Here is a 22417-nt window from a genome sequence, read left to right on the forward strand (position 1 = left end):
CGGTGTTGATGACACTTTTGAAGTCATAGAGGAGTTGTTCACAGTGATTCCAATGCATGGCCAGACCACCGCTCAGGAGATATTTCACCAGCTGTGTGATGCCATTGAGAATGCCGGTTTGCCTTGGAGGAGGTTTGTTGGAATAGCAACTGATGGAGCGCCATCAATGACAGGGAGGAAAAATGGACTGGTGGCACTTGTTCCAAAAAAACTGGAAGAGGAAGGTGTGGAGGAGGCCATTGCTCTGCACTGCATTATTCATCAGCAGGCTTTTTGCAGCAAATGCCTGAAGTTTGACAATGTGATGTCTATCGTTGTGAAATGTATCAACCAAATCAGATCCAGGGGCTTAAAGCACAGAAGGTTTCGTGCTTTTTTAGAGGAAATGGAGTCAGAATATGGGGATGTGCTCTGCTTCACCGAGGTACGTTGACTCAGCAGGGGAAACATATTGAAGAGATTTTTTGAGTTGAGAGCCGAAGTGAAAGCCTTCATGGAGGAAGATGGGGTTGCTGTTCCTGGGCTAAGTGATCCAAAATGGCTCATGGACTTAGCTTTTTGGTTGATATGACACATGAGCTTAACGTACTGAACAAGAAGCTACAAGGTCAGGGGCAACTTGTCAGTGTTGCCTATGACAACGTGAGAGCATTCTCTACAAACTTATGTTATGAAAGCCCAGCTTTTCAGACAAACCTTTGCCATTTCCCAGCATGCAAGGCACTCATGGATGCAGGCACACCGTTCAGCGGGTGAAGAGTATGTGGATGTCATTTTGAAGCTAATAACAGCAGGAATTTGATCACAGATTTGCAGACTTCAAGACGCACAGAACCACATTTCAAATTTTTGCGGACCCCTTCTCCTTTGATGTGCAAGATGCTCCTCCTGTGCTTCAAATGGAGCTCATTGACCTGCAGTGCAACTCTGAACTCAAAGCCAAGTTCAGGGAGGTGAGTGGAAAAGCAGACAAGCTCGGGGCAATTTTTTGAGAGAGATGGCCCCTAGCTTCCCTGAGCTTTCCCGAATGTTCAAGCGGCACCATGTGTCTTTTTGGAGCACATACTTGTGCGAAAAGCTCTTCTTTACCTTGAACTTCAATAAGTCCAAGTACAGATCCAGACTTACTGATGAGCATCTTCAAGCCGTACGAGGGTCTCAACTCTTCCTCCCTTAAGCCAAATGTGGCTTGGCTATGTGAGAGTAAGCGCTGCCACATCTCTAGCAGCAAGAAGTAGGCAGAAGAAGCCATGTTCAAAACAGTTTATGTTCAATGTTCCATTCATGTTCAGAAAGTTAAATGTTAAAGAAATGCTAATACAGACATTTGAATCTGAATAATAATAATTACATTTCTCTGGTCAGCAACTATATTTTCTTCAGTCTTCTATATCTGCTGTATTATTATTATATTTTCATTTTCAATTATTTATTTATTACTGATTGATTTATTTTTTCTTATAAATTTGTTAATTTATTTTTTATTTTTTAATAGATGAAAAATAAGACATTTTTGACATTGGAATGTTTTTGTAAGAGCTTTTCTTGTGGAAAACCTGATGCGGCCCAGCCTCATCCAGACTCTGCCTCCAGTGGCCCCCGGGTAAATTGAGTTTGAGACCCCTGGCTTAACCCAACTTCGAACTATGGCTTGAGAGTTGTGTTATTACAGAGTGATTTCCCTTTAGTTTGCACTCTTATAAAATTTAATTTTGAAACTGTGTCTGCTAATGAACGTTACAAACTTGACATTTACAATGAGAATATACAACATTTATACCTTTAGAGTATTCAAATGAATTTGCTTATAAATTTGCAAAATACTAATAAGTGTTAAGCATTTATTAACACACACCTTTAAGAAAAAAAGTAGCAATTTTCAGTGGGTCAGATGACTGCCTCTGTCACTTACTCTGGTTTCTCTTCAACTCACGAGAAAATCTTTCGCCTTTTACTAAAGATTTCCGTGGAGAGGAACAACTTAATGAGTCTAATGACTTATTTTTCTCAGCCTTGCTCCTGCAGGGTAACAATCAAAATGTCAAATTAATACACCAACAAACAACATAGATGCTAGTCTCATTGCCTATTGGCGGGCAGCAATCGAATGCCTACCGAACACATTCATTACTTATTAATATATAATAATATAACGAAAAATATTTTGCTTAAACTGTTTGTTATTAGAAGAAAGGAATAATAAAAACTTTTGGATAAGAAAAGATTATGCAACACTTTTTTCCCAAACAATTGTTTTAAACATTACGATGAAGACACTTAATTGCTGGTAATTGAGTAATACTTTTCAGTGTCTGGAATGTATACCACGGCGAATATCCCCTGTGGGACCCCGGGGTAGGCTTGCCTAGCGAGCGTTGTAAAAATAGGGTCCCGGCCGCTGATTTTTTTGGTAAAGTAGTGGCAGGGCTAACAACCCCACCATGAAAAAAAAAAAAGCTTGTTACAGAAACTAACACCAGAGTATTCAACACGGATGGCGAGGGTAATGAAAAGAACGACGAATATAGGAATTTAGTTGGTGTATATACATTGTGGCTAGGTTAGTGAAATGTGGGTGTGTCACTTTCTATATCATGAAATGAATTATGAAAACACTATTTTAACGTTAATATCTTTAAAGTGTGTAGCAAGGTGTCATTTGCGCGAATAAAATACAAGGATTATTTATACTAACTTATTAATATATATAAAAAAAATTGTTTCTACTATTTCTCTAACAATAATTTTTAGAAAAGTAAGCTACGCAATAGGAGTACGGAACAGGCTAACGTGCGCTCCTTAGACAGGCTGGCTTGATGATTGGGTTTTAAACTAGTCTTGAAGGAGGGTGCTTAACCCAACTTCGGACTACGGCTTGAGAGTTGTGTTATTACAGAGTGATTTCCCTTTAAATTGCACTCTTATAAAATTTAATTTTAAAACTTTGTCTGCTAATGAACGTTACAAACGTAACATTTACAATGAGAATATACAACATTTATACCTTTAGAGTATTCAAATGAATTTGCTTATAAATTTGCAAAATACTAATAAGTGTTAAGCATTTATTAATACACACCTATAAGAAAAAAAGAAGCAATTTTCAGTGGGTCAGATGACTGCCTCTATCACTTACTCTGGTTTCTCTTCAACTCACGAGAAAATCTTTCGCCTTTTACTAAAGATTTCCGTGGAGAGGAACAACTTAATGAGTCTAGTGACTTATTTTTCTCAGCCCTGCTCCTGCAGGGTAACAATCAAAATGTCAAATTAATACTCCCACACACAACATAGATGCTAGTCTCATTTCTTATTGGCGGGCAGCAATCGAATGCCTACCGAACACATTCATTACTTATTCATATATAATAATATAACTATAAAAATATTTTGCGTAAACTGTTTGTTATTAGAAGAAAGGAATAATAAAAACTTTTGGATAAGAAAAGATTATGCAACACTAATTTCCCAAACAATTGTTTTAAACATTACGATGAAGACACTTAATTGCTGGTAATTGAGTAATACTTTTCAGTGTCTGGAATGTATACCACGGCGACTATCCCCTGTAGGACCCCGGGGTAGGCTTGCCTAGCGAGCGTTGTAAAAATAGGGTCCCGGCCGCTGATTTCTTTGGTAAAGTAGTGGCAGGGCTAACAACCCCACCATGAAAAAAAAAAAAAGCTTGTTACAGAAACCAACACCAGAGTATTCGACACGGATGGCGAGGGTAATGCAAAGAACGACGAATATAGGATATTAGTTGGTGTATATACATTGTGTCCTAAGAGAGAATAAAGGTTGTCTCCCATGCTGTCTGTCGATGGAGGACTATATGTGTTATCGACTACACTTTTCTCAGGCTCATGTTGTATAAACGTAATATCCACTTGTACAAGTGATGGAAGCAACACCACACAAGTACAGAACCAGCTAACGTGCGTGTCTGGGACTGACTGTCTTGATGGTTGTGTGTTGGTCTGTCAGAAGAGTGCTTCCACCGAGAAACAACTCTGCACTGTCTGTAAAACTCTTTACAGAGTGCTTCCCCTTAACATTGCGTTTAATAATAAAGATTAAATTTATATATTTCCTTCCAACTAAATTAAATCTCTTTACATTTACAACAAGAATTTTGTGTACTTATATTTATAACGGTATACAAAAACAAATTAGGTAATTATTTTATACAATTGCAAAATTATAATAGCTTGTATGCATTTAGCTAGGGACACTTTTAAGAAATGAAATAACACTTTTCAGTGGGTCCTACCAAAGTCTTTGCTTAATTACTCTGGTTTCTCTTCAACTCACGAGAAAATCTTTCGCCTTTTACTAAAGATTTCCGTGGAGAGGAACAACTTAATGAGTCTAATGACTTATTTTTCTCAGCCCTGCTCCTGCAGGGTAATCACAAACAAATGTCAGATACTTGCTCTTAATTCAAACTTCTCTAATTCCATGAATTGTCCCAGACACAGTAATAAGTCTGATGCATAGTTTCCATTTTTGAGTTGCGATAGAAAATAGTCCTAAGACGATCGTCAGTGTCGGTATTGCTCCAGTCTTGTAATCATGTTAGTTAAGATCAGTTATAAACAAAAGAAACGTAGATTTTTTTTTTTTTAACCGGTAATATTTATTTGCTTAGCACGACCGACAAGGGTTACAAACAGTCCATTAAAACATCAAGAAATACACATCTTGAAATACACAATAACATAATCAGTTCATGAATACAGCTCACTCTCAAGGATATCAGAATATCAGCAAGCAGAAGCCTTTCAGAATACTGAAATCGACAGATAATAATCATGTCAATGAAAAAAGAATTTTTTTTTCATCGGCAGAACAAGCATAAAAAATGTTTACAGACATTATTAAGTTCTCCTAGAGGATTTACTTTGTTGAGAAACACTGTGTTCTTCGAGTATTACTATGGTTTCTGACATATGTTTCTTTATATTATGAAGTCATTGCTATTTGTGTTTCTTTAAACTGGCCTAAACTTTATACTTTGAACAAAGGACGCTGGAATGTAAGGAACTGTAAACGGAGTCAGGAAATGATAATTAGCTTCCATAATTTTTCTACATCTAAAGAAGAACTACCTACAAAGAAGTGGCAAATAAATAAATGTACAAGAAATGTGAGGTTACCCTGAAAATTAAAAAAAAAAAACTGGTCATGTTGGTGTTCGCCCTTCTGTTTCTTTCGGCTCATAGTTGGTTAAAGTAACTATTACACCTAACATCAGGAAGAGAAACTCTATAACCTGTCCTTTATATATATATACAGTAGATATATATATCACCTCTTTTCTTCACACAAGGTACTGGTGTAATGGACAGTACGGGAACGATAAAGGGCTGGGAGTAGGACAGGAAAACCACCAAACATTTACTTAGGAGATCAAAAGTGATGAAAGAGGGATGAACAATATAATCCTCTCCCCCAGCCAACTCATTCTCTTGTGAACATACACGAGAGAGACGAGTTGCAAGTAAGATGGATGTTTGTGTTGTTATTCCACACTTTAAAAAAAGGCGAAATTATCTTCTCAGCCGTTGACAGAAAACTGAAAGGCGCGTGATTATTGCAGGAATGGAATCAGTGAGTCTGTATTTCAGTTCCAAACACACATTACAAGGTGGCACAGACCTAGAACCCGTTGGCGGTCATTTCTGAAGAGGGTAGAACGGATTTGTCTGTGTCACGTGATAAGATGCAGTGGCAGCAGCAACATCCGTGTTCCTGCCAGTGCTGTGACGTCATTATGGAGCTGACATACGGGGCTCAGTCAGACGGCGGTTGGCTCTCTCAATCTCTTAGTTCTCTGTCAGAGAAAAAAAAGTCACACAAACCAATAATTATTATCGCAGAAATCGTATGAGTTTAAACCGGTCATTAGAAAAAAAGGTTGCATCCCTCCTTTAATGATCATGAATAGGCGCCTGTTTATAAATAATACAAAACAGCAAATTTAAGTTCAGAATTCTTTTTTGTTTGGAACAATGACTCTTTGGGGCAGCAATGAACGTCTGTTGAAGGTTGGTTTTTTTCTGTCTTCCTGGGAAAACTCATCAGCTGTACTGTTCTGCTCTCGAAAGTGACTGACGCATCAAATATCTCGCACCTTACGAGACTTTCATCAACTTCTCGCTTATGTCTCGCACCGTACCGTTTACATCTTCCACAAGGGCATCTGTGAGGATGCGGAAACATCTGCTCTGTGTGGTGGGATTGCGGCGCCCTCTGTACTGAGTTGGCTCCTCCTCCACCACAGCTCGGGTGCTGGCCTTGGGCTCGAACCCTGGTGACGTCATTGCTTCCGGTACTGCCCCTCTGACCGCATGTTATGATGTGGAGGAAAAGAAATAACACATTGTTACAATAATGATGAGAATGATAAGTCGGTAACTACTCTGTGGAATTCTAAAAAAATATATTTGTAGAATAATACTTCTGCAAATGAAACACTATGTTAAATATAGATGTTAGTAAGTTGTTTATTCTCGAATACTAGAAAGAAGTCACAAACATGTCTGCCAATTTTTACTGTATAAGTAAATGTTTTGGGCATTGGGGTTATTGAGTTATTGGGTTATTGGGTTTTATTAGCTGCCTGTGAATTCTCGCCAAGAACTGATCGTCCAGACACCTGAGCATCGACTCCTTTAGCTGAGTAAATATTCGCTGTCTGTGCACGGGCAGAAACCAAATCACATTCAATCTACTGTAAAATCGCTTCATGATCATCGACATTACAAGAACAGACAATCCAATGATTGCCACGGTATAAGTGAAACGAGAGGAGGTAGGTCACATAGAAAATGCCGACTCTGTCGCTATGACAACCTCCTTAGCATCAGTTCCAGCTCGTTGCCGGCTCGCAGGATCTCCGCTTTGGCCTGGTCATGGTTGAGGTACAGGGCTGGTACTTGTCCGATCCGCATGACGCCATCACCTGGCCGCAGGTGAAACTTCTCGGCGAGACTCCGGGGGTTGACCTGCAACAGAGGCAAGATGATGAGCTTCAGTCCTCCTCCAGGTTCAATCTGAGAATTTTGATGCGGAGGCTTATACTTCAAGATGAGCATCACTTGCCTTTAATAGGCAGAATAACATTATTTCAGGTTTCCATTAACAAGTATAACTTGCGAATTCAATTCCATCATCATCGTCGTCGTAGTTGTCTTTTCTTCTGTTTGAGTGAGACAGTGAGTGAAATACTTTTTTTTTTTAATCGAGAGATAAGACGGACGGACTGACGGACGGATGGACATGAGGAGGTTTAAAAAGATAATAACTTTGTGTAAGGACTTTTTCATTGAACCTCGATATTTATAGACTCCTGGGATTAGTTTTGAAAATATTAATGTCGTAAACTTCCAGGCCTAAAATAAAGATCTCATTAAAGTTTACATTTATAGAGATAGAGAGATCGATACAGACAGTTATTATATATGTTGTATTACAATTGTTTATTTGTTTATTTTGACAGTCAACATTTATTTCCACGCCTGCATATTGTGTTTCGTTCTTTAACGAACAATCCTTTTTCTAACACCGGTAATTGCTGTAATAAAGTAAACTGTCTGCTCTCTAAGTTTGTCTGCTGTTGGTATCATTCATTCTTGCCTTCCGACATACATTCTGCACCTGGGCAGAGAGACAATTGTGTTAGCAGCAGTATGACCCAAGGCATATGCTGAGATTGCAGTATAACGGAAACTTCTAGAAGGTTGTCAGATTCAGGCTGTTTGCCAAACCACAGACTGTCATAAATAAAGACAAGACATTGGAAGAGGAGTGTATTCGATGGTAGCCAGATGGAAGAAGGGATATTTGATGGTTAGCGCGCTCGTGTGTGTGTGTGTGTGTTTAAAGCATTTCGTTACATAACAGTTTCCTTAATATTATAATTTATAAAATACTTAAAGTAAGTCATTAGTGATTTGAAGAAATGAAAAAACCCACAAAATTCTAACGTTCATATCTCTGACAATATTTTGCAATAAAACATAAACCGACTAAAACCCACTGCACAGGAAGCAGGTAGGACACGTGCATGACCGAAATGATTGAAGTGACCGACGAGAACAGAGCTAGACTCACAATCCTACACGTACCCAGTCAGGGTGTCGGGGAACACAAGATGGATGGGTGGAAGAAACAAGTTCGCAGTTTCCCCAAGGAGCGCACCGTGCAGCCCTACTAGCATTTAGCGAAGACTGTTTTGCGGTTAGCGGGGAGAAGACTATTGTTTTGTAGGTGTTAGGGCTACAAATGTACAACACCTGTAAGCAAAGGTGCACTCATCTCCAACAGGATATCGCCAGTTTGGTTCTGACTTGCACACACGCTAGAGATAAGCAAAGGTAAGATCTGTATACACAGGTATAGGAGTGAAAGACAAGTTGTCACTGAGCATCACGGTAGCTAACCTGTTTTCTGAAGGATGGAATAAGAATAAAAAAAAGTAGAGTGTGTGTTGGGGGAGGTGAGTAAGTGGATGGGTGAGTTAGAGAATGATAGATATAAAGGGAGAGAGGCTGTGAGTTACTGTCAAGCGTCTACAAACCTACAAATTTATTTTTCTCTTTTGTACGAGTTTCGAGACTCCATGAATGACCATGCATTTCCCCGCTCCCGTGTTCAGTACACGAGACATGTTTATCGCCAGTTCAAAAAAAAGTGTCAGTCGTATATACAGGAGATCTGAGGTGAACTTTAACAATTTGTAATTTCGCCAACGAGTTCAAGGGTGGAGATACATGGGGTAGATGTATGGCCACGTGCAGTTGATTATAATGGCGACAAACAGTCGATCTCCGCGTGCTGCAAGCTGAAACTAGGTTTTACCTGCAACCTGATGCACGTGTCTTCCTGTACAGAAAAAAATAAACCACAGACGAACAAGTTGTACGCGTCGAGACGCTCACAGGGTGCTAGGTTTATGGATTCACCTACTGAGTACTTGATCATCAACTCCCCCTCCCCTGGGTACCCGGCATTTCCCCACCCCACCCCACCTCCTCACTCTCGTTGCACGGCAGACGACTAACGGCCAGCTCCTGTGACGTGCTGCGTGTTCGCCAGCGTTTGTCCCTGTTTGCCACTCATGGGCACGTGCCGCGATCAACTGTAGTGACGCTGCGCATTTTACTTTCGCTCCTCGCGCACGACTGTTATCGCCGAGCACGTCTGTAACGAGCCCACAGCTAACGCCCACGTTAATGCAAACCACAAACAAGAAGAAAAAGATGCTGGCGCGTGCGGGTACACAAACGCTTGACTCTCTAGCGCGCTGCCTGTTGGGTGCGATTAGCTGGGTGTTGGTACTTAACCTGTTTGCGTGGGTGTGTATGTTCGGGGTGGGGTGGTGGGGTTGTAGGGTAGGTGGGTGCTTGGACTGGAAAGTGTGGGTGTTGATTTCTGGCGATCATGCAAGGACGGTGATGACGATGAGGACGATGACAATATTTATCTCGTTGTTTCTTGATACGGTGGACCACTTGCTGTCGTTAGGTTATAGGAGTCTTGACCTTTTCTACTTTACCAACTTTCCTGGCAGCTAAGACCAAGACATTTGCAAAGTCTGGAACACACACACACATACATACATCAGGCATCTTCATCATCTCAGCAGTCAAAGAAGAGAACATCGCATATCGTTCTACACACGACTGAAAGACTTTTAAGTGTTCAGTGACGTAGGCAAGTGAACGTTAAACGGTCTGTACATGCACGCGCTCGCCTTTCGCCTCTCCTCATCCTTCACCAACCCCTACCCTCCTTGCAGACACCGACCCTGACCTGCCGCTGGAGGCATTAACAATAAAACAGGATTTTGAGAAGTGCTGGGAAGTGTACAACGCCGAGCCAGCACTTGATTTGTTTGTGTGTGTGCGCGCGTGCTCGCGTGAACCTGAAGGATTGCATCTAAATACTTGCACGTGTGTGAATGTAAATGTGCGAGAAAGATCAAAAAGCAGACAAAGCATGCACTGCAACAGCCTCTCGGAACTCGTTCATGCTCAGTCAGACTGTTGCTTTCATCCTTTTGTACAAACACTTTTCTCGTCTTCCCTGCCGACCGTACAACGTCAGTTATACAGGTATGTCATCGCGATAATAGCAACAGATTAAGAAACAACAATAGCAACAATAATAATACAAGTAACGAAGATGATAATGATGATGATGATGATGATGATGACAATGATGATGAGGTAGAATTATGCCTAAAGTTATTGAGCTGAGGATACACAGAAAGAAGCTCAGGCTTGTCGGAGTGTTTCGTTTACTTTATTGTTAACTGTTATCACACCACCCTTACCTTGGCAACGTACAAATACTGGCCCTGGTCATAGCCCCCCATGAGACGAAAACCCCACGGCTGACTGGAGTTGTCCCTCCGCAGGCACACGTACACACAGTCACTGTAATCCATGCCAGTCAGAATAGCCAAGCAAGAAAGCACGCGTCCCTGTATGTATATGTATGTTTGTATGTGTGAACACTCCTCGTGAAAAACACTCCACCGGTCGAAACAGCGAGCCTGCGGGCTTACGTTGATGTTGTCGTTGCTGTCATCATCAGCACCATCGTTGCGCCGTCGCCAGACTGAGCCGCTGGCAGCTCTTACAGCAACTTCCACACCGATGTTCCCTTTGGCAGGTCGCCCGCTGTACCTCAGCCTCCCCCCTCCCTGTTTCTCCTCTTTTCCACCCTCTTGCTTTTCTTTGCTGGCTTTTCGATGTCTTGCTTTGTACGAGCTCCACACAGGATGCATGGCGCCGACGGTCTGCAGAAACGTGTTGAGCTGTTAATCAGTAAATAGGAAGGACATTTTATTCGTAATCTTTGTTGTTTTCGTGTCGGCTGTACACTTGCTGGGTAAAACTAGTTTTAAAGTAATCCGCTAACTGGCGCAAAGAGTGGGCGAAGGTGGTCATGAGTTGGGTAGGAGGTGTAACTTTAACAGAATGGCTTCACCAATAATAATAAAGAATTTGGAGAACACATTTCCTCATGTGGAGACGATATCAATACTTTCTGAAATGAAAAAAAAAAAAAAACAAAGAAAACAAACAAACAAACGAAAAATGGTATCACATTGCTGTTTTCCGTTCCTTTATGCCACAAACCTTTTCTAGAGTGACCCCATACTTACTTGTCGATATGACACCAGGACTTTTTTAGAGGACTCCGGTACCAAGCCTAACTTGACCCCAGTATCTATTCTAGAGCGACCCCAGGACTTATTATACTTATTTTAGAGTGACTTCGGTACTTATTCTAAAATAACATGTGTAATATTCTAGAGTGACTACGGTACTTTATCTCAGAGTGACACCTGTACTCATTTCGAACCAAACAGCAACATTTATTCTGTAAGCCCTCATCCTGTTTTACTGACCATCTTCATCTTCTCTAAAGTCCACCATATGATTCACAACTTTCTAGTGCAATCGTTTTAAAATAGTCATCAAACAAGACTCATTAAACATTCTAAGATAGAATGTGAGTGTAGATATCGTAACCGTGCAGTTGTAGTGAATGTTTGTAATTACTGGCAAGAGATTTTCTGTTACAGTGATACAAAACGTAGAGAAAGAGTAGGAAAGAAAAAGAGAGGTTAGGAAAAGTTGAGAGGAGAGAGATGGGGGGAGGGGCTACAGAAAGGTTAGTGAGAAGTGAGATTAAAAAATAGTTGGTCGAGAGGGGATAATCATAGAGATGTGAAAAGGAGAGAGAAAGAAAGATTGAGAGATGGGAGATAAACTTTATATAAAGTTAATGCAAATTTAAAGTTCAAATAAGTTTCGATTCATGTTCTTCAGTGAACTCCAAAGGGATCAGCAAAACATCGAGCAGGGCGTTATCTTCATGGAAGGCAAGAGAGAAGAAACAAGGATTTGTAGTCATTGGCAGGAGTCAGCGTTTGTGCGCTAAGGGTGCACGAGTGCTCAGGTTATCTCATTGTTTGTTGTTTTTTTGCAGCCGGGCTGGTGCTGCCTGCTCAGTGGTAAAGCTGTGCCGGTGGTCTCCTGCCACCCACCCACCGACCCGCCTTGCAGCGGGGTGGTGTGCTCCTGCCCAGTGGTAAAGCTGGTGCCGACCCACCCACACCCGCCTTGCAGCCGGGGTGGTGCTCCTGCCAGTGGTAAAGCTGTGCCGACCCACCCACACCACCACACCCGCCTTGCAGCCGGGTGGTGCTCCTGCCCAGTGGTAAAGCTGGTGCCGACACACCCACACCCGCCTTGAGCCGGGGCGGGTGGGGCTCCTGCCCAGGGTCTGTGTCCGACCCACCCACACCCCGCTGCCCGGTGGTGCTCTGCCCAGTGGTAAAGCTGAGTGCCGACCACCCACACCCGCTTGCACCGGGTGGCTCCTGCTTGCGGTGGTGCCGACCACCCACACCCGCCGGGTGGTGCTCCTGCCCAGTGGGTAAGCTGGTGCCGACCACCCACCCCGCTGCAGCATTGCGGGGTTGCTCCTGCCAGTGTAAAGCCGGTGGTGGTGCCTTGCAGTTTTGGTGCGCCTCCTGCCCAGTGGTAAGCTGTGCCGGACCCACCCAACACCGCCTGGTTGGTGCTCCTGCCCAGTGGTAAAGCTGTGCCGACCCAGCCCACACCCGCCTTGCAGCCGGGGGTGGTGCTCCTGCCGTGGTAAACCCGCTTGTGCCGACCCGACCAACCCGCCTTGCAGCCGGGGTGTGGCTCCTCCCAGTGGTAAAGCTGGTCCCGACCACCACACCCGCCTTGCAGCCGGGGTGGTAAAAGCTTGCCACCCCCCACACCCGTGCGCCGGGGTGTTGTCCCTGCCCCAGTGTAAAGCCCCCCACACCGCCTTGCAGCCGGGGGTGCTCCTGCCCAGTGGTAAAGTGGTGCCGACAACCACCCGCACGCCGGGTGGTTGCTCCTGCCCAGTGGTAAAAGACCCCACCCACACCGCCTTGCGGGTGTGCTCCTGTAGTGGTAAGCTTGGAGCGACCCACCCACACGGGTGGTGCTCTCGACCCCACTGCCCAGTGGTAAAGCTGGTGCCGACCCAACCCACACAAAATTTTGCGGAGAGGTGGGTGCTTTGCGCTTGGTGTCCGACCCACCACACCCGCGGGCAGGGAGGTGGTGCTCGGGATAAGCGCCCAGTGGAAAGCTATGGGATAGCCGACCACACCCACACCCGTGAGCCGGGGGTAAAGCTCCTGCCCAGTGTAAATAGCCAGTGGTAAAGCTGGTCTCCGACCCACCCACCACACCCGCCTGCAGCCGTGTTTGGTGCGCCTGCCCTGCCCAGGGTAAAGCTGGATGCCGACCACCCACACCGAAGGGGCCTTTCTTCGCTAGCGGTTGGTGCTTCCTGCCCAGTGGGCTAAGTGGATAAGCGTGGTGCCGACCCACCACCCCGCCTTGCACCCGGCCTTGCTTCACTGCAGCCGACCACCCACACCCTTGCAGCCGGGGGTTGTGCCTGCTGCTGCCCAGTGGTAAAGCTGGTGCCCGACCCACCCACCACCCGCCTTGCACCGGTGGTGCTCCTGCCCAGTGGTAAAGCTGGTGCCGACCCACCCACACCCGCCTTGCAGCCGGGGGTGCTCCTGCCCAGTGGTAAAGCTGGTGCCGACACCCACACCGCCTTGCAAGCCGGGTGGTGCTCCTGCCAGTGGTAAGCTGGTGCCGGACCCACCCACAACCCGCCTTGCAGCCGGGGGTGGTGCTCCTGCCCAGTGGTAAAGCTGGTGCCGACCACACCCACACCCGCCTTTGCAGCCGGGGTGGTGCTCCTGCCCAGTGGTAAAGCTGGTGCCGACCCACCCACACCCGCCTTGCAGCCGGGTGGTGCTCCTGCCCAAGTGGTAAAGCTGGTGCCGACCCACCCACACCGCCTTGCAGCCGGGTGGTGCTCCTGCCCAGTGGTAAAGCTGGTGCCGACCCACCCACACCCGCCTTGCAGCCGGGTGGTGGTGCTCGCTGCCAGTGGAAAGGGGCTGTGCCGACCCACCCACACCCGCCTTGCAGCCGGCGGTGGTTGCTCCTGTGCCCAGTGCCCAGTGGCTAAAGCTGGTGCCGACCCACCCACACCCGCCTTGCAGCCGGGGTGTGCTCCTGCCCAGTGGTAAAGCTTGGTGCCGACCACACCCGCCTTGCAGCCGGGGTGGTGCTCCTGCCAGTGGTAAAGACACCCACACCGCCTTGCAGGTGGTGCCCCCAGTGGTAAGCTGGTGGGACCACCCAACACGCCTTGCAGCCGGGGTGTGTGCTCCTGCCCAGTGGTAAAGCTGGTGCCGACCCACCACACCGCCTTGCAGCCGGGTGGTGCTCCTGCCCGTGGTTAAAGCTGGTGCGATCCCACCACACCCGCCTTGCAGCCGGTGGTGCTCCTGCCGTGGTAAAGTGGTGCCGACACCCACACCCCTTGCCTTGAGCCGCTCCTGCCAGTGTAAAGCTGGTGCCACCCCCGACCACACCCGCGCCGGGGTGGTGCTCCTGCCCAGTAAAAGCTGGTGCCGACCCACCCACCCCACGCCTTGCAGCCGGGGTGGTGCTCTGCCAGTGTAAAGCTGGTGCCGACCCACCCACACCGCCTTGCAGCAGGGGTAGTGGTAAGCTGGTGCGAGACCCACCCACACCCGCCTTTGCAGCCTTGTGGTGGTGCTCCTGCCCACGGTGCCGACCCACCCACCCCGCCTTGCAGCCGGGTGGTGCTCCTGCCCAGTGGTAAAAGCTGGTTCTGCCGACCCACCCACCACCCGCCTTGCAGCCGGGTGGTGGCTCCTGCCCAGTGGTAAAGCTGGTGCCGACCCACCCACACCGCTTGCAGCCGGGGTGGTGCTCCTGCCCAGTTGGTAGCTGGTGCCGACCCACCCACCCGCCTTGACCCGCCTTGCGCCGGGGTGGTGCTCCTGCCCAGTGGTAAAGCTGGTGCCGACCCACCACACCGCCTTGCAGCCGGGTGGTGCTCCTGCCCAGTGGTAAAGCTTGCAGCCGGGGGTGGATGGTAAAGCTGTGCCCGACCCACCCACACCCGCCTTGCAGCTGGGGTTGGTGCTCCTGCCCAGTGGTAAAGCTGGTGCCGACCGACCCACACCGCGCAGCCGGGTGGTGCTCTGCCACTGGTGCCGACCCACCACCGCCTTGCAGCCGGGGTGGTTCTCCTGCCAGTGGTAAGCTGGTGCCCTGACCCCCCACCCACACGCCTTGCAAGGAAACCGGAGTGGTGCTCCTTTGGCCCAGTGTGTAGCTTGGTGCCGACCCACCCACACCCGCCGTTGCAGCCGGTTGTTGCATGGTAAAAAGCTGGTGCCGGGTGTGCTCCTGGCCCACCCACCACACCGCCTTGCAGCCGGTGGTAAAGGTGCTCCTGGCCCAGTGGTAAAGCTTGCAGCCGGGTGCCGACCACCCACACCCGCCTTGCAGCCGGGGTGTTGTGCTCCTGCCAGTGGTTAAAGCTGTGCCGACCCACCCACACCCGCCTTGCAGCCGGGGTGGTGCTCCTGCCCAGTGGTAAAGCTGGTGCCCGACCACCACACCCGCCTTGCAGCGGGGTGGTGCTCCTGCCCAGTGGTAAAGCTGGTGCCGACCCACCCACACCCGCCTTGCAGCCGGGGTGGTGCTCCTGCCCAGTGGTAAAGCTGGTGCCGACCCACCCACACCCGCCTTTGCGCCAACAGCCGCTTGCACCCCTGCCTGGACAGGGCTGGGCCATCATGTTAGCGGTTGCCTTGAAAGAGAAACACCTCGGCTCCAGTGATTTTCACATTGAGGCTGAAATACACGAACTTTGTGTAAGCTGAAGATAATTTGTTTACATGTCCGCTGAAGCCGTAGAATAGTGACTCGACCTTTTGGCAGCATGTAACAACAGTTAGTTTATGGTCTTACAATGAATTCAAAATAAATTGGATTTATTAATTACAGGTTATGTTCTTGTAAAATAAAGTGGTGCCAGCTGGGGTCCTGCCTGCCTTTAGCCGAATCCCTCTGCCTGGCACTGGTGCCCTCCGGCCCTTGTGGTGCTCTTGCCCAGTGGTGAAGCTGGTCCGACTCCACACCCGGCCCTCCGGCCCTCCGGCTCTCTCCTCCGCGGGACATCATGGGCTGGAAGAAAAACTATATTAACAGTACGTCTTCAAAGTTAATTTATTTTGCGAACCTTTCAGTGAAGCGTCTTGTTTTTTTGTTTTTATAAGCTATCAATATAAATAATAATAATTTCAACAGATAGCTGCTGACGTTTTGTGGGTTTTATTAGTGAATGTTTGTAACTCTACCATTTAATCACAGATTAGCGAAAATAAGCTACCCAAACAATTCCTGATAATATTTGCCCACTTTGTAATGCCCCATCCCCCAGACTGACATTCCCGAGCACAAAAGCAGCACAAACATTTAGCTGTCTTTCGGAAAGTCAAGCGACAAAAGCAAAAGACCCTTAAACAACAATTCTTTGTGACATTCCTTCCTTCCACACAAAAGCAATGGCAAACTCAGGGTTTTTTTTCCAAGTGTCCTCCCACCTACAGACCACACCAAGCCTGACTATCACCTGATAAAAACTATCGGACTGGAACGGTTCAATTTGCATAATGGAATATTCGGCGGCAGGTTTTGTCTTTTTACATAACTTTTAGCATCTGGATCACCTAAGTGCTGTACCGAGCTTTCTATTGCTACCTCTCCACCTTCCTCTCTTGCATTGGATCCTCCCTCCCACAGACAGGCCACACACGGAAACGGACATCCTCCCTCTGTGCCTCTAAGCAGTGGAACTCTCTTTCCACATCACATTCGCCACTAGGATACAAGTACATTCAAAACCTTTTCTAAAAACATATCTGTTCACAAAGTACTTTCCCTGAATTTACTATTCTTAACTCCCTGGCAATACTCTCTGCCATGCTAACCGTCATGTAACGCCTCCATCTGACGTTTATAGTAGGGGGCGTAGTATTTGTCTTTAGCCAAAGGTGCAGCCCTGATCAGATTAATAAAAATTCACCGATTATTAACACCATGGGTTGTGTCCTGGAAAACAGTCGGGAGCTTTTCATCTGTGATTAACATCCGATAGGTTAATCCTCCCCTCCCCCTCACGATATCACTTTACGCTGAACCCTTTGCTGACTCAGCCTCCTGCTGATCGCGGTGGGTTCAAACCCGAGCTACGCACTGTGCAGGGGACGTCACCGACACGTGGAGTCTGTAAATCACAACGACAAAAGGTCGACAACTTGCCATTCTGTGGGTGTTCATAACCCTCCTTACCCCCTGCCGCGCGTGCCCGCTTGTTAACTTGCTTCCATAGTCTGGGATCTATGGCATATTGTTTTCTTTCTTTTTGGTTTTTTTTTGTCTGTAAATTTTATTATTTTTATTTTTTTCCCCCAAATTATGTAAGGTCTCTATGTTCTAAAGTCCATGTTTTGTAAATACTGAGAACGTAACCTGTGTCGTTGTATATTGAAAACCACATGCTGCCTTTATTTACAGCAAGACAGGTACTGTTTCACTCCACAAACAAAACGGAGAAAAAAAAATCCCATAAAGGTAAAATATTTTATTGGGGGTGGGGGTGGGTAGGGAATCACGGTGGTAATATTATCAGGAATTGTCTGAGTAGGTTCGTTTCTCTATGTGTTGATCACTAATGAAAAGTTATAAAACGTCGGCAGCCAACTGTTAAAACACGCACACCCCCTCACGAACGCAAGAAACAGAGACTACCCGATGCCAAAAAAAAAAAAAAGTAGAATAAGAGGCTAGTAAAAAAAGAAGGTTTAAACTTCCTCCAAGACCCACGTGTAATTTAAATAAACATCTAGGTTAGTGAAGTGTGGGTGGTGTCACTTGCTATATCATGAAAGGAATTATGAAACAGTATTTTAACGTTATATCTTTAAAGTGTGTAGCAAGTGTCATTTGCGCGAATAAACTACAAGGATTATTTATACAATTATTAATATAAAAAATTGGTTTCTACTATTTTTCTAACAATAATTTTTAGAAAAAGTAAGCTACGCATAGTAGTACGAACAGGCTAACGTGCGCTCCTTAGACAGGCTGGCTTTGATGATTGGTTTTAATCTGTCTGCAGGAGAGATGCTTAACCCAACTTCGAACTATGGCTTGAGAGTTGTGTTATACAGAGTGATTTCCTTTTAGTTTGCACTCTTATAAAATTTAATTTTGAAACTGTGTCTGCTAATGAACGTTACAAACTTGACATTACAATGAGAATATACAACATTATACCTTTGAGTATTCAAATGAATTTGCTTATAAATTTGCAAAAATACTAATAAGTGTTAAGGCATTTATTAACACACACCTTTAAGAAAAAAAGTAGCAATTTTCAGTGGGTCAGATGACTGCCTCTGTCACTTACTCTGGTTTCTCTTCAACTCACGAGAAAAATCTTTCGCCTTTACTAAAGATTTCGTGGAGAGGAAAACTTAATGAGTCTAATGACTTATTTTTCTCGCCTTGCTCCTGCAGGGTAACATCAAAATGTCAAATTAATACACCAAACAAACAACATAGATGCTAGTCTCATTGCCTATTGGCGGCAGCAATCGAATGCCTACCGACACATTCATTACTTATTATATATAATTATAACGAAAAATATTTTGCCTTAAACTGTTTGTTATTAGAAGAAAGGAATATAAAAACTTTTGGATAAAAAAGATTACTGCAACACTTTTTTCCCAAAACAATTGTTTTTAAACATTACGATGAAGACACTTAATTGCTGGTAATTGAAGTAATACTTTTCAGTGTCTGAATGTATACACGCGAATATCCCCTGTGGGACCCCGGGTAGGCTTGCCTAGCGGCGTTGTAAAAAAATAGGGTCCCGGCCGCTGATTTTTTTGGTAAAGTAGTGGCAGGGCTAACACCCCACCATGAAAAAAAAAAAAAGCTTGTTACAGAAACTAAACACAGAGTATTCAACACGATCGAGGGTAATGAAAGAACGACGAATATAGGAATATAGTTGGTGTATATACATTGTGGCTAGTTAGTGAAATGTGGTGTGTCACTTTCCCATATATCTGAAAGAATTATGAAAACACTATTTTTAACGTTAATATCTTTAAAGTGTTGCAAGGTGTCATTTGCGCGAATAAAATACAAGGATTATTCTATACTAACTTATAATTATATATAAAAAAAATTGTTTTCTACTATTTCTTCTAACAATAATTTTGAAAGTAAGCTACGCAATAGGAGTACGGAACACTAACGTGCGTCCTTAGACAGGCTGCTTGGATGATTGGGTTTTAACTAGTCTTGAAGGAGGTGCTTAACCCAACTTCGGACTACGGCTTGAGTTGTGTTATTACAGAGTGATTTCCTTTAAATTCACTCTTATAAAATTTAATTTTAAAACTTTGTCTGCTAATGAACGTACAAACCGTAACATTTACAATGAGAATACAACATTTATACTTTTAGAGTATTCAAATTGAATTTGCTTATAAATTTGCAAAATACTAATAAGTGTTAAGCATTTATTAATACACACCTATAAGAAAAAAAGAAGCAATTTTCAGTGGTCAGATGACTGCCTCTATCACTTACTCTGGTTTCTTCAACTCACGAGAAAATCTTTCGCCTTTTACTAAAGATTTCCGTGGAGAGGAACAACTTAATGAGTCTAGTGACTTATTTTTCTCAGCCTGCTCCTGCAGGGTAACAATCAAATGTCAAGATTAATACTCCCACACACAACCATAGATGCTAGTCTCATTTTATTGGCGGGCAGCAATCGAATGCCTACGAACACATTCATTACTTATTCATATATAATAATATAACTATAAAATATTTTGCGTTAACTGTTTGTTATTAGAAGAAAGGAATATAAAACTTGATAGAAAAGATTATGCAACACTAATTTCCAACAATTGTTTTAAACATTACGATGGAAGACACATTAATTGCTGGTAATTGAGTATACTTTCAGGTTCTGGAAGTATAACCCGGCGACTATCCCCTAGACCCCGGGTTAGGCTTGCTACGGAGCGTTGTAAAAATAGGGTCCCGGCCGCTGTTTCTTTTGGTAAAGTTAGTGCAGGGCTAACAACCCCCCATATGAAAAAAAAAAAAAGCTTGTTACAGAAAACCAAACCAAGTTTCGACACCGGATGAGGCCGTAGGGTAATGCACAAGAAACGACGAATATAGGATATTAGTTGGTTATATACATTGTGTCCTAAGAGGAATAAAGTTGTCTCCCATGCTGTCTGCGATGGGGGACTATATGTGTTATCGACTACACTTTTTCTCAGGCTCAGTTGTATAAACGTAATATCACTTGTACAAGTGATGGAAGCAACACCACACAAGTACAGAACCAGAACGGCGTGTCTGGGACTGACTGATCTTGATGTTGTGTTTGGTCTTCAGAAGATGCTTCACGAGAAAACAACTCTGCACTGTCTGTAAAACTCTTACAGAGTGCTTCCCCTTAAATGCGTTATAATATAAAGATTAAATTTATATATTTCCTTCCAACTAAATCTAAATCTCTTTACATTTACAACAAGAATTTTGTGTAGCTTATATTTAGAACGGATACAAAAACAAATTATGGTAATTATTTTATTACAATGCAAAATTATAATAGCTTGTATGCATTTACTAGGCACTTTTAAGAAATGAAATAACACTTCAGTGGGTCCTACCAAAAGTCTTTGCTTAATAGCTCGGGTTTCTCTTCAACTCACGAAAAATCTTTCGCCTTTAATAAAGAATTTCGTGGAGAGGAACAACTTAATAGTCTAATGACTTTATTTTTCTCAGCCCTGTCCCTGCAGTAATCACAAACAAATGTCAAACTTGCTGCTTAATATCAAACTTCTCTAATCAATGAATGTCCCAAACACAGTAATAAGTTCTGATGCATAGTTTTCCATTTTTGAGTTGCCATAGAAAAATAGTCCAGACCGATCGTCAGTGTCGTATTGCTTCCAGTCTTGAATCGATTAGTTATGATTCAGTTATTAAACAAAAAAACGTAGATTTTTTTTTTTTTAACCGGAATATTTATTTGCTTAGACGACCGACAAGGGTTACAAACAGCTCCATCTTAAACTCAGAATTACACATCTGAAAATTACACAATAACATAATCAGGTTCATGAATACAGTCACTCTCAAAGATAGCAGTATGCATCAAGCAGAAGCCTTCAGAATACTTGAAATGCGACAGTTAATAATCATGTCAATGAAAAAAGAATTTTTTTTTCATCGGCAGAACAAGCATAAAAAATGTACGACAATTAAGTTCTCTAGAGAGTTTACTTTGTTGAGAAAACCTGTGTTTTCGAGTTATTATATGGTTTCTGACATAATGTTTCTTTATATTATTTGAAGTCAATTTTGCTAATTGTGTTTCTTATAAAACTGGCCTAAACTTTATACTTTGACAAAGGGAGCTGCGAATGTAAGCGAACTGTAAACGGAGTCAGAATGATAATTAGCTTCCCATAATTTTTCTAATCTAAGAAACTACCTCAAAGAATGGCAAATAAAATAACCACACAACACAAAACTACAGACAAACAAAGAAAAATTGCAGGAATACTACACAGACACAAATCTACCAAAAAAAAACAAACACAAACACAAAGACCTAACACCTTTGGTGTTCAGCCCTTCTGTTCTCTTTCGGCTCATATGGTTAAAGTAACTATGTACACCTAACATCAGGAAGAGAAACCTATAACTGTTCCTTATATATATATACAGTAATATATATATCACCTCTTTTCTCACACAAGGTACTGTGAATGGAACAGTACGGGAACGATAAGGGCTGGGAGTAGGAAGGGAAAAACCACCAAACATTTGACTTAGGAGCATCAAAAGTGATGAAAGAGGGATGAACAATATAACCTCTCCCCCAGCCACTCATCTCTTGGAACATGACACGAGAGAGAACGAGTTGCAAGTAAGATGGTGTTTTTTGTTATCCACACTCTTAAAAAAAGGCGAAATTATCTTCTCAGCGCGTTGACAGAAAACTGAAAGGCGCGGTGATTATTAGGAATGGAATCAGTGAGTACTGTGAAATTTCAGATTCCAAAACACATTACAAGGTGGCACAGACCTAGAACCCGTTGGCTTCATTTCTGAAGAGGGTAGAACGGATTTGTCTGTGTCACTGGAAAGATGCAGTGGCAGCAGCAAAATCCGTGTCTGCCATGCTTGACCGTCATAGGAGCTGACATACGGGGTCATCAACGGGGTTGGCTCTCTCAATCTCTTATTCTCTGTCAGAAAAAAAAAGTCACACCAAACCAATTAATTATTATCGCAGAAATCGTATGAGTTTAAACCGTCATTAAGAAAAAAGTGCATCCCTCCTTATAAGATCATGAATAGGCGAGCCTGTT

The 22417-nt window shown here is 44.2% G+C and overlaps 1 protein-coding gene and 6 non-coding genes across 7 annotated transcripts; 6 read left to right on the top strand and 1 right to left on the bottom strand.

Annotated features, from left to right (window-relative positions):
* The first annotated feature begins 1908 nt into the window (after positions 1–1908).
* Positions 1909–2029, top strand: LOC112553857. Its single transcript, XR_003097134.1, has one exon. It is a non-coding gene; the product is annotated as a U5 spliceosomal RNA (small nuclear RNA).
* Positions 2030–3132: 1103 nt separating this feature from the next.
* On the top strand, positions 3133–3253 carry LOC112553853. Its single transcript, XR_003097132.1, has one exon. It is a non-coding gene; the product is annotated as a U5 spliceosomal RNA (small nuclear RNA).
* Positions 3254–4289: 1036 nt separating this feature from the next.
* Positions 4290–4410, top strand: LOC112553830. The gene has a single exon (XR_003097119.1). It is a non-coding gene; the product is annotated as a U5 spliceosomal RNA (small nuclear RNA).
* Positions 4411–4614: 204 nt separating this feature from the next.
* Positions 4615–10675, bottom strand: LOC112575666 (PDZ and LIM domain protein 2-like). Its single transcript, XM_025257645.1, has 4 exons — positions 10343–10675; positions 6859–7010; positions 6182–6345; positions 4615–5836 (listed from the first exon to the last, which is right to left on the bottom strand). Exons 1-4 carry the CDS (start codon positions 10454–10456, stop codon positions 5829–5831), a joined length of 438 nt encoding a protein of 145 aa, XP_025113430.1. The 5' UTR covers positions 10457–10675; the 3' UTR covers positions 4615–5828.
* Positions 10676–18395: 7720 nt separating this feature from the next.
* Positions 18396–18512, top strand: LOC112553878. The gene has a single exon (XR_003097137.1). It is a non-coding gene; the product is annotated as a U5 spliceosomal RNA (small nuclear RNA).
* A 1082-nt stretch (positions 18513–19594) lies between these two features.
* Positions 19595–19712, top strand: LOC112553871. Its single transcript, XR_003097136.1, has one exon. It is a non-coding gene; the product is annotated as a U5 spliceosomal RNA (small nuclear RNA).
* A 1009-nt stretch (positions 19713–20721) lies between these two features.
* Positions 20722–20840, top strand: LOC112553881. Its single transcript, XR_003097138.1, has one exon. It is a non-coding gene; the product is annotated as a U5 spliceosomal RNA (small nuclear RNA).
* Positions 20841–22417: the final 1577 nt, after the last annotated feature.

Source organism: Pomacea canaliculata, linkage group LG1 (assembly GCF_003073045.1).
Source record: "Pomacea canaliculata isolate SZHN2017 linkage group LG1, ASM307304v1, whole genome shotgun sequence".
In the NCBI taxonomy this organism is placed as follows: domain Eukaryota; kingdom Metazoa; phylum Mollusca; class Gastropoda; order Architaenioglossa; family Ampullariidae; genus Pomacea; species Pomacea canaliculata.

Bases quoted from the DNA above. Each gene is read 5' to 3' on its own strand.
- LOC112575666 (XM_025257645.1), bottom strand. From the start codon at position 10,456: ATGGATTACAGTGACTGTGTGTACGTGTGCCTGCGGAGGGACAACTCC. The intron at 7,011-10,342 runs GTAAGGGTGGTG...CCTCTGTTGCAG, and splicing joins AGTATTTGTACGTTGCCAAG to GTCAACCCCCGGAGTCTCGC. The intron at 6,346-6,858 runs GTTGTCATAGCG...ACATGCGGTCAG, and splicing joins CTGGAACTGATGCTAAGGAG to AGGGGCAGTACCGGAAGCAA.